General features: G+C 31.0%; 1 protein-coding gene across 3 annotated transcripts in view; it reads right to left on the minus strand.

Annotated features, from left to right (window-relative positions):
- The window catches only part of LOC145249767 (germ cell-less protein-like 1), a 79,378-nt gene extending 67,719 nt beyond the window's left edge, over positions 1 to 11,659 (minus strand). The window contains exons 1-2 of one of the 3 annotated variants that reach the window (XM_080111691.1): positions 11,342 to 11,604; positions 2,328 to 2,434 (exon numbers count right to left, since the gene is read on the minus strand). Coding sequence is in view for 2 of the 3 variants with exons in the window: in XM_080111689.1 (XP_079967815.1) it covers positions 11,342 to 11,451 (110 nt within the window). In the remaining variant the exon portion in view is untranslated. Of the gene's footprint in view, positions 1 to 2,327; positions 2,435 to 11,341 lie in introns of all 3 variants that reach the window. The other 2 variants (XM_080111689.1, XM_080111690.1) reach the window with 2 other exon arrangements.
- Positions 11,660 to 12,290: the final 631 nt, after the last annotated feature.

Here is a 12,290-nt window from a genome sequence, read left to right on the forward strand (position 1 = left end):
ACATTATTCAAATTAGATGATTTCTCAATTTTTTTTTTTACATTGATTTCATCTAAAAATAACAATTTTTTCATGTTTGTTTATTACCAAAAAAATACTTGAAAATTTTTAAACTTGGAAAATTAAAAGTACAATTTTTTTAATCTCATCTCAACATTATGACATATGCAAATTAATTTACAAACGATTTATCACCTTTTTTTGGAGGGGTGTAGATTGATGGATTGAGATATGATACAAATCCTTACTTTTACTACAAAAGGACTTTTTTAAAGCAAGTAACAATTAGAATGCGTAAAAAAAAAAAAAAAAAAATTTTTTTAAAAATGCATGATTATCAAAAAAATATATAAAAAGTTATTTTAGGTCTTAAAAAATAAATAATGAACATAAGCCTTGTACTTGCCGTATGTTACAATCAGAAATAAATTTGTCAACTGATATATCTAAATATTAGTAAAAAAAAAAGAAAAGAAAGCTAAAAAATTATTCATCTTAAATTTATATTTCACATATTCTGAAATAAAATTGTATTTTGCTTTTTAACAGAAAAATTTGAATTTCTAATCCAATTTTGTTTTCAATAACTACTGTTTTTTTACTTTTAAATTAGCTGCATCTACCTGGCGTTTCTCAGTTGTTTTTTTTTTCATGTTACTCATTCCCTCGCCCCAACATCTATTTTATCTCAATTTCCTGTGAGAAAATATTTAGTTTTTGAAACATAATGTAGGAAATTTTAATCGATTTTTTTAATAAAATTGATCAAACGTCTTTAAATCATATAAATACTTTCAATTTATTTTAACTAGATGTTTTGTTAAAATAGGATTTTGAAACTTAAATTTAACAAAGCAAAAACAAAAATTGTTTATAATATCAGCAGGCATGCTTGTAGAGAGAGTTAGTGAAGATTTATGTGATGAATACAAGGAGGGGGAAACTATTTGACAGTTTAATACATTATAGAAAACAATTTTTTTTTTTTTTTTTTTTTTTTTTTTACATAGTTTTCAAATTCAGTTTTATTGCATTTATTTTAATAAATATTTGATTAATAATAAAACTTTTTAATTTTCAACATGTAATTATCAAAGCTGCATTTATGCAATGCATTCATCTAAAAGTTTAATAATTTAATATAGATTATCAACTAATATGTTCTTCATTTTTTTATTTTAAATTTATAAAATTTCACTGAAACATTTTCTTTTTGTAAATACTGTTCAAAGCGTTTTTGCCATTTAGAAAAAAAATTTATCATGTAAAAAACAAACAAAAATACATGGCCGCCAGTAATTCTAACATTGAGTTAAAGTTTGATTTTCAAGACTTTAAAAGGTAAATTAGAATTTGATTTCGGAACCAGAAATAGAATATAAGGCAAACAATTTTATCAAAACGTAAGTGAAATCAGTGAGATATTCTCATGGTCTTTATACTACAATTGAACCCAATCAGATGGTGTGTATTGCAGTGTTACAGCCCTGGGATTCTCTAAACCAGATTACTCTGCTACAGTACTCTGATGGGTACTTGGAGGTGGGTGACATATAGAAATAAATATACTAATAATACAGCTGATACAATCTTAGGAGGCCGTCCTTTCAAACATTTTGAAGGGAAGGGTGTGCCTAATGCCTGTTGCCTGAAGCATTCCCATTTGTGGAGGAATACTAACTGGACTAGACAAGTCAGTTTTGCTTCCAATCATCTTTACTTTCATGGCAGGTGCTCAACTCAGCTCCAGTCTCTAGTTCATTCTATAAAACAATCGCAGCAAGTAATTATTGAGGTACTACCACTAGGTGTATCAGAATTTTTGTAGGAATTTTTGACACCTCTAACACGAAACTGCGAATAAAACATAAAAAACTCGTAATTTCTCTTTTAAAAGTGGGTTGTTTATTTTCTTTATGGATTATACTTCCAAAATAAACTATTAAAGTTGTATAAGAAGTAATACAAATATTTTTTTTATTTTTTAAAAAACAGTAATGAAATTGATTGAATTTTATGAGTTCAGCATTTTTCAATTTTTAAACTTTAAAAATCTATCAAAATTTTTCTATTGATTCTATTTTTACGATATTTTCAGGGTCAATGTGAAATTTTATACTCTTTCCAATAAACCGAATATAATATTTTAGACAAACATTTTTTTTTTTAATTCACGCCCCCCCCTACCATTTTGAAATGTCTATTAAAAAGTAAATAATTCATTTACTCACCAAAGTTTTATATATCACAAATTGAAGATAAAAAAAATCAATAAATATATTCAAATTTAAAACAAAAAAAAAAAGTAGTGTTTTTCAGAAATTTACCTGTAAAGTCCGAAGTTTAAACATTTTTTTTTCTTTTTTAAATCACGTTTTTTTTTTGTTTGTTTGTTTTGTTTTTTTAGATGAAACCTTGGTCCTTGCTCCTTTAACTGAAAAAAAATTAGGGTTTGAATTACATTTTTCGAGTAGTTATAAGCTTGGAAAGACAGGGGGTCGCATTATTCAATATTTTTCACGAAGTTTCTGACACACCTATACTACCACTGCAAATAATTTTCCTTTCTTGCTAAAATCAAATTCTTCCATTTCCCTGCCTTCCAGCCAACTAAAATATGGTCATCTTCAAGTCCAATGTGAACAAGTTCTTGATGAGCCATCCCCTTAAGTAATTCAATTTACCAAATTTCCACTTCTAACAATTACTACGATATTGTCCCTTTGACTACCACTTTCATTAACCCTTATCCTCGAGTGGCCTCTGGACCTTGGTAAGTGGTGACTCCTTTGTAAAAAAAAAAAAAAAAAAAAATTCATGAATAGTTTTATTACAAGGAATTTAACATTTGTGGAACACATTGCTAAAAGACTGCTTCCCTGCTAATGTTAATATGGTCATTTTTAAGTCACATATTAATACTTATTTTTGTAAACCTTTATAATCTACGGGGTTAGTACGTTCTCGTTCTATCAACCATGATCAGATAGAAATCCTGAGTTGTATTCTGAGAGTCGCCCACACTGAGAATTGAACCGCCAATCTCCAGAAGCTGGTCACTTTTACAAAGTACTTTATAACAAAGATTTCAAAGTTTAACAAGATACACCTGAAGAAGGTCAAAGGTTACAGCAGCTGAAACTTGACACAAGATGAGAACAGTAATCCAAATAATCTGAATTATCAATACTCATCTAAAAAATTTAAAAACATAATATCTTATAGTATTATTCATTATTCAACTTAACATTTATATTAATTTTTATCCTTGAGTAGCTTTTGGCCTTGGTAAGTGGAGACTCAGTAGATAAATATACTCACATACGCACACAAAAAGAACACCCATCCCAGCACAGAGAAAATTAATTCATCAAACAGAACAGTTTTGCACAACATTTGTCCTTTTACAACAATTAAAATAAAAATATAATACTAAATGTTATATCTAAATGTCAAAGATTAAGTAGTCTTAAGAATAAATTGAAATTCAGGGAATCTTGCTTCATTCGTGTGTAATGACTATGGAAATCTTGAAACATTTTAACTTTTAAATGGGAATTTGTGTCCGTATTATGCCACCTAAAAACCCTTTAAAATACTCCAAAATGAAATTTTGAAAACATTTATTAATTGATGTCTAATATCTACTGTTTAATTTTCACAAAAATCGAAGGCATCTGAATTTTCACAAAGTTTTATACAGAGTGTGGAAACCCTAAGCAAATAAATATAACCCACATTTGGACTGCTTACCAAAATTTATAATGATCAGTTAATTAGTTTACGAGTGAATTCTGTATATATAAATATACCTAATTTTATAAATTCTTTACATGAAAAACCGACCTTACATTTCATTTTGCTTTCATAGGAAGACAAATAAGATACTAAGAAAAAAGTGTTTTTCACTATATTTCTAAATTTTTTTGATAATTTGGATTATTTGGAGTATTCTTATCTGGAGTGTTATTCACATTACTTTTCAGTTTATGTAATCTAACTTTCTTTAAGTGTATTGTGTCAATCTCGGGAATCTTTCTGTCAAAATAGAGAATCTGCACAGAATTTTGAATGGAATCCTATATTTAATGCACAAAGGCAGCCATGATCAGGCAGAAGTCTTAAGTAATTCAAAAATTGTATTCTTTGTATCGCCTCACTGATGATTTTACTTAGTACTTTATCAGTTATGCTATGTAAGGACCCATGGCATAGCAGATAAAGTATCAAGTCAAATTTAGTTGTAAGTGATGTTTTTCTAGAGGTTTAAGGTTCAATATTCAGTGCAAGCAATATTAATACAATTTCAAATTAATTTAGATTTCTACCTTGTCATGGGTGATAAAATGAGAGTATGCTATTCCCATGGATTAAATAAAGAGTTCTGTTCCAAATTCCATGCAGATCCTAGAGTTTGATAAGGTAGATCTGAAGAATATTGGAGGTTACATTAGTGGAAACGTGTAAAAAAAAAAATAAATAAATAAAAAATAACATTCAAGCTAAGAATAATAGTCTGAATAATCCAAATGTTCTTCATTTCAATTAATTTCTACTAATAAAAGTCTGTCATTTTCCAGTCATTTCTCCAACTAATTAGTTGGATTTATGCTGCATTCAGTGCACTCCGTTTTCTAACAAGAAAGAAGTAATAAAAAGTAAAGAGAGTCGAGAGAATTTACGCATAAAAACCCAAGTAATTATTACTAATTAAAGTTAAAAGAAAAAGTGGAAGAGAAATCAGAAATAAACTTAAATGGATAATGAAAAAACATCCAATAAAAACTGAAATTCCATTTAATTTCATTTCAAATTTGAAAATGGATTTTATTAACAGAATAGCTTCTTAAAGACTAAACCTTGCCGAGAGGTATAGAGGAAGGGGGTGTTATCTATCAGCTGCAAAACCGAGAAGCAATTTTATCAAGGAGTGTCTCCAACGCACAAATCTAGACCAAATACAGGATCATCCCCTTTAAGCAAGCTATTTTTAAAGAGGACACTTCAGTGTTTCAGCCATGCTGCATGTCACAATACAGGAGAGTTCAGCCATGAAGCAATAACTCCAAAATCACTCCAAGACGCAAAGACAATGGAGAGGCCAGCTGAAGACGAGGTTACACACCATCAAAGTTAATGTCAGAACCTACCTCTGATCTACAGGTCTATATTGCTAGTCCTAGGACTAGTTATCCATTACTATTCTGGCTGCTGTGAACCATCATGTGTGGTTTGTATCCATTCATGTAAAGAGCCGGCCTTACTCCTTCTAGGTAAATGCTGCCAAAAGTCAAAAAAGTCAATCTCACCAACCTTCCTAGAGAGCGAACAACTTCAGAAGTCTTCACTACCATTTGACTAAAAATAAATCTCTCCACAAGAAAAGATTTTTTTTTTTTTAATTTGTGCATCCTGAGTGCCAGAACTTGGTTCAGTTGCAGAGATTCTATTTTATTTTTAAAATGAAGAAACTTATACTCTCCTAAAACTATGTGGATCATGCTTGCTTGACCGTGCAGGACGGGCGACATCATCGTTTGTGATGTCATCAATTAAACTGTGAAGATAATTGTGCAGTGAATGATGTTGTCACAGATCAAAACTGAAATATTCATATTTACTTAGCCAGTAACCATCAAAATTTTTAACATAATAAACTTACAAAACTAATCGTTGCTTTCTAAAGTAGTGGCAACATGGAAAAATATTTTTTCGTTAAATATTCATTACTAGCAATATCCATGACCTTATAAATGACATACTTTTTCATTACTTCCTAACTTACCTTCATAATTTAGAATCAAAGTCACTTAAAAAAAATAGTTTTCATCTTGTTTACAAAGAATGCTAAAACTTAAAGTTAGCTGCTGCTGGTGCTTGGTATAACATCAATTAACAAACATTTATTTGAAAATCTTTCAACCTTCATCCGAGTGGAGGAAAAGGTGGTTAGTTACTTTTAACATGTCAAAAACCAAGCTTCTCACCTTTCACCAACAACACTCTGATCCTAATTTGTGAACAATTCTTTCTCTTAGGAAATCCCTTTTTTATATAAGTTCCCAGGACTGACTTTCTTTCCAGAACTGAAATGGAAGACTTTACATCAAATCTATTGCTCAGGAAACTGGTTGGATCATTCTTATGCTCCAGAAATTCCTGATTTCTAAGGCAATCTTTTGCCTGTATAAGAGCCATATACTTCCTAAGATGGTGTACTGCTGTCATATAGGAAAATGCTGCTCAGAGCACTTTTTTTACATTGACAGAGTACAAAATGAAGTTTGAAATCTACTGAGCGGGGAGGAGGAATCTCTTTCGCACAAAAGAGATGTTAGCCTGTCTCTACTGTACTGTCATATTCATAGATGTTCAACAGAACTCCAATCCGTCCCCACCCCCGAAAAACATTCGCAGCAAGAACTCGCTTAGCTGCAATCACAGAAATTAACTTTCCTTTCTTCCTAGCCGTATCAAAACCAAATGGAACTTCTATGAAGAAAGTTTCTTTCCTAGAACACCCCATTTGTAGATTGGTTGTTTTTGTCTTATGACATCAACCCTTTTCAGGTTATTTAATGCCAAATTAAGCCATTTTGAAGAAAGATTTTTAATAGAATATTTTTTTTTTTTCAAGTCAGTTTCCATTTAACCCATAGTTGAGACCCTAACAGGTACTACCACTCCGGGTCAGAATGGACCTGGGAGCAATGGCAATTAAAGGGTGGCTCCACAATCCGGGGCCTCACCATTGGATATTGTTTAAGGTCATATCCAGGACCCCCATTTGTGGAATGAAATAAAATAGAGCTTCTTCCCAACCAACTACAGCATGGTTGTCTTTAAATCTAATGTAAACAAATACTTCTTGAGCCATCTTCTTGGATAATCAATCCGTCTTACATAATCTTCTGCTCATCACAACTAATTCTAATCATGGCGATTATTATATTAAAGGTTGCCTTGATTCTAATCTTCTCGTAGCTAGTTTACTGCTAAAGCACCCTCACCGGGAATGCCAACAGGTCTGCTCAGCCACTTTTTGCAGGTCAGAGTGCCCTTTTTCAGGGAGTGCTGACTTCTCAATCTCACTTTCCGACCCTGGTGTCGAAGTTCTTGCAGTAGGAGAGAACTGGAGAAATCCAATCCTCACATGGTGGCGTCCATCGTCCAACTAAAAATCTCTTTAATCCTTGTCCCCGAGTCTTGATATTAATGAGAACAAAACAAAAAACTGTTTTACACTAAAAGAAAAAGAAACAGAAAACGTGTTTCCTGTCCTTAACAAGTAAATTATTAACATGTCTTTAGTCTTGTGCTAGACTTATTTATAAAGACAGCAACTACATTTTCCGGGCAAGTTTTCATTTCTTTGGCGTTTCACGCACACGATGGACATACATCGCCATAACTTAGTATTTGTAATATTTTCTTTTTACTAAAAGAAAATTTAATTGTCGGTGTAACTGAGAAAGGTAAATACAAAATAATGAGATTACAATTATTTTAATAATAAACAAATGGCAAGTATCAATTTACAAAAACAAATAAATACAACGCAATAATGTAAATATATCGGTAATAGAATGCAATGTAAATAATTTTTCAGCTTCCGTTTAATTTTGTGTGGTCGCTTTTCTACTGTTGAAACGCGTTACCGGATTTTACTGAAACAATTGGCAGGCATTCTTTATATAAAAACTTAAAATACGAATTGGGAGCAGATCCACAGTTAAACCCAAATAAAACTTTTGGTATTATTTTACTTTAAGGCCCGTCTCACATTCGTATATAATAAAATATTTTTTTTGTAGATTTCGGTGTGCTAAAAACGAATCTGCAAACCGTTTCCATCACAAAAAAAAAATAGTTTTCATGATATGAAGAAATTACTTTTTCGAAAAGTAGGTGATCACTTTTCCACCTAAATTTAACTTAAAATAAGCACCTACATTCTGGCCACTTGAGAGTAGGGGCATTTTTTGAGTGTTTATTGGCTAAAGTTTGCTTTTTAATTTCTTTTGCATAATAACCCCTGAACTCTGGGACTAGTTTCCATTTCACAGCCTAGCCTTCGTTTACTCTACACGCGAGCATAAACGAAGGCTGTTAAATGTGCACTCGCATACCAAACTGCCTTGTCACAGTGTAGTTTATTGGCGAAAAATTAAAATTAGACGAAAAACAAGTAGTTTTCCAAATATTAAACCATGTAATTCTATATGTTATCACGGGTGGCCATTTTGTATGCGTGCGTCGACCATATGCGCACGCTTGCGCGTACAAAATGGCCACCCGTGATAACATAGAATTACATGGTTTAATATTTGGAAAACTACTTGTTTTTCGTCTAATTTTAATTTGGCGGACCTGTATGAAAGTACTTACCCCCTAAAAATGCGTGTTTTACACCTTTATTCATTTTTTTTTCGACGATTATCATAGATTACAGACTTAAATATCATAATAGCAGATTTTTTAATAGCGTTTCTACACTATTAGGACGAAATTTTGTAGTCGATAAATGGAGTTTTCAGATTAAAAAAATGGTTTCTACTGATTTTTTTTTTTTTTTATCAATTCTAATAAATTAGAATGGTAGCTTCCAAATTATGCAGTCGAAATTACCTAAATATTACTGAATTATTTAAAAAAAAAAAACAAAAAAAAAAAAACAACTTTAATCGTATTCGCAGGTGAAAAATTGCCAACATCTTGTTTAAATTGAAACGGAAAATTACCTTCCTTTTGAACTCTCCTGTGTCTTACGATCATTTTCATCAAATTCTATATTTTATTTAATAAATAATTTTCTACCTTATCGAGTTTCGTCATTTTTAAATATAATCGTAAAAATACGAGGAAAACAGATACCATTATTGTTTTCATGAGAAATTCAGTTTTACGATTTCCGAAATTTCGTCCTAATACTGTAGAAGTATCGTTTTTAGTTTTGGCTAAAAACAAAACGTCAGCTATTACAGTAGCGAAAACGTAGATAAGTATGTCTCCTGTACTCGCAATCTTCAAGGTGTTCACATCTAGGGAAAATTTCCCCTAATTTTCCGTAAAAATTACTTTTAACGTTTATTTTCTAGGCGGAGTTGTAACAACCATCACCAATGGAAAAAGCAAGTAAGAATAAAAATATTTAAAAAAATGAAAAAATGGCAATTACACTTCCGTGTTTACTGTTAAGAAAATAGGGTAAATGTTTATTTTAACTACAACAGAACACAACACCGACCAATAAAATTGGGTGACCGTTTTACCAGAACGTTGTAACAAAAAAGTGAGCACCCCTTTCAAATGTCGAAATGATTTTTTTTTTTTTTTTTTTTTTTTTTTCAGAATCTGGTTAACTAGTGTCCAATTAAAAATAATCCAGAGAAAAAAAATTAAAAAAACCTATACAAATTACGCAAGGGGTGATGGTTGTACACAACTCCGCCATTTTCTACTCGATAAAATTTCGTAATTTTTTAAGGTACTAGTGCAGAGAGTGATCCGGACGTAAATAATAACGTTATTATTTAAAAAGCCATTCTTAACATGGGGAGGGGAGGGTGTTTTGTACCTATTCTATACTTCAACCTTACAATTGAATAAAAAAAATCATAAAACTTTAATTAAACTTGGAAATACGATTTAAAAAAATAGCGCGGATGATCACTCTCTGCACGAGCACCTTTTTTAATATATTACAATTTTCGACATGACAAGTATTATTGTTTTTACTTTAAAATAATATTTTAAAAAATTTATTTGTCGATTATCTCAACAGTGCAACACGCACCCATCTCCGTTTTGTGACGGGTGTGTATATCAAAGAAGTTCTTATGCACTTATGTTACCGTGCTATTTATTTAAAATAGTATTCAAGTTGAATTCAAGTTTTACAATATCCTTTTTTTAGTACAGAATAATTACAAAACACCCTCCCCTTGACGTTATTATTTCAGCACGGTAACACAATTGCATAAGTACCCATGAAGATATATATATATATATATATATATATATATATATATATATATATATATTAGATTGAATTCTGGATAAGAACCATGAATTGTTGTTGTTGTTTTCAGTTAAGAAAAAAAAAGGAAAGAAAAGGGGGGGAGTGCTTCTACATAATGTGAACTTAATCAAACCGAATTTTTGTGAACTTGATTTTAGGGTTAAAAATTTTAAAAAGGAAAAGTTTTGAAATTCTATATATTACCGAATATATATATATATATATATATATATATATATATATATATATATATATATATATATATATATATATATATAACGAAGTTCTTATAACAGCGTTGCCGTTTGCACCGTTAAGGACTGCCACCATCATGACAGGACTTGAAGAAAAAGGTGAAAATACAGAATACACACTCCCATATTAAGAATAGGTTTCTAAATAAACATTTCAGCACGATACCTTCTCTAAATTAGTACCAAAGCAGTCCCATGTGTATTTACCAAAGTTACGTCTAGACGAGATATACAGACACATGCGATTTTATCGGATATACATCTTAATATGGGTATTTATTCACTAACCCATAATGATTATGTTTAAGTACCTGCCAGTTGCTATTACAGAGTTGATCAAATGGCAACTCCTAAGTGAGTCCCGGAAATGGTAACACAGTTTACAATTTAATTAGAAAGCTGCGGGAAAAAGTAAAACAGCAGACGATACTAAGTATGCGAATGGTTAGGTTATGGTTTTAAAAAGAAAAGGGTGTTACTTTCAAACCATAAACTGCTTCAACCATTTCCGTGACTAACCCGGGATTTCGTGTTAAAACTCGGAACTGACTCCCTAAGCACTGAAATCCTAATGAATAGGTAACCATTATTGTTTTGATTTCGAATTAAATCAAAATTATTTGTTATCTTGAACTTTTCAGCTTTAATATGTGGCATTGAAACAGCATTTATTGCAACCAAATTACTTACTAGTTTTCATAATTTGGTTCAGTTAATAATTTAATGATCAATGCCGTAAAAATATAACTTAAATCATTACTGTTTGTTTTTTTTTTTTTTTCATTAAATCATTTCAATTGTTATGAAACTATAAGTAATTTAAATAGGATTACGTGGTTTCAAAAGCAGCTGAAAAGTTCAACAAGATAACCATATTTTTGTTAATTAAACGCAGTAAAATAAAAGTTGTTAAATAAACACAGTAAAGCAAAACAACTGCTAAACTAATTGTGAGTTAATAATAAATAAAATAAACCCCAAACTTCTAAATAATTAAACGAGAATTAAGTCGTAAGTAATTGTCAAACGAAGTATTTTGTTGTTGTTGTTGCTATTTTGAGCTTACCTTTTCGGTAGGTTCAAATCAATGTCACTCTCATCGGAAAGAACTTCTGGTTTTCTTTTGACACCACCGGCTCCCCTTTTATGGCCGACGAAAGAAAAGGTATTACCCATTTCTTCTTGTCACTTCTTGGGAGGAAATTTCAATTTTATTTTTAAAGACGTTTCAAAATAAACTTCAGAAATAAAGGAAAAACATTGATTTCTCCTACGTTGTAAACAGTGTTGCACTAACGCGACCTGGCGGAATAAAAAAGAAATATTTACGTAATTAAGGAAAGATAACTTGCATTCCCAAGCCCTCGTGTGTCTGTGTGTGCGTGTGTTTACAACGTGGAACTCAAGGGAGATAATTCTAGTTGTAGAAAATATGAACAAACTCCCCAAAAAACAGCTTGCATATTCCAACGCATCTCTGAAGCTATCATTCAAGGCAACGTAAAATTTATTATGACGTCGTCTAGCTATATCTAATTATAGGTGATTAAAACAACGAGAAAAAAAAACTAAACGCACGCACACACACACACATTTTTCTTTTTATTATTTTACTTTGGTTAGTTTTATGAAATCAAAGGGCTTCGTCCTGGGGCTGACACTTGATTTCATTAGGATTGAATTTATATCCGAGGACTTTTTTAAAAAATAGACATTGTACCCTTTATGGTTGCTATCTGTCGGTCTTCTAGGGATTGTTTCCAAGTATTTTTCAAGATTATTTTTTTTCATTAGGCCATTTGCTCCCATCACAAATGTGTATTTCTTTCAGAGACCATGTTTTTAAATCATTTTTTAGGTCCTGATTTTTTTTTTTTTTTTTTTTTTTTTTTTGCGTTCAGCTCTATTAAGGCCATAGTCATTTGGGATGGTTATATCAATAATGAGCACCGTTCTTTCGGGCTTGTTCCATATTACAATGTCTGATCTAATGGCTGTGTCTTTTATGTATCTGC

The sequence above is a fragment of the Euprymna scolopes genome, chromosome 28, assembly GCF_053919585.1.
Source record: "Euprymna scolopes isolate OS-2025 chromosome 28, ASM5391958v1, whole genome shotgun sequence".
NCBI classification, from domain to species: domain Eukaryota; kingdom Metazoa; phylum Mollusca; class Cephalopoda; order Sepiida; family Sepiolidae; genus Euprymna; species Euprymna scolopes.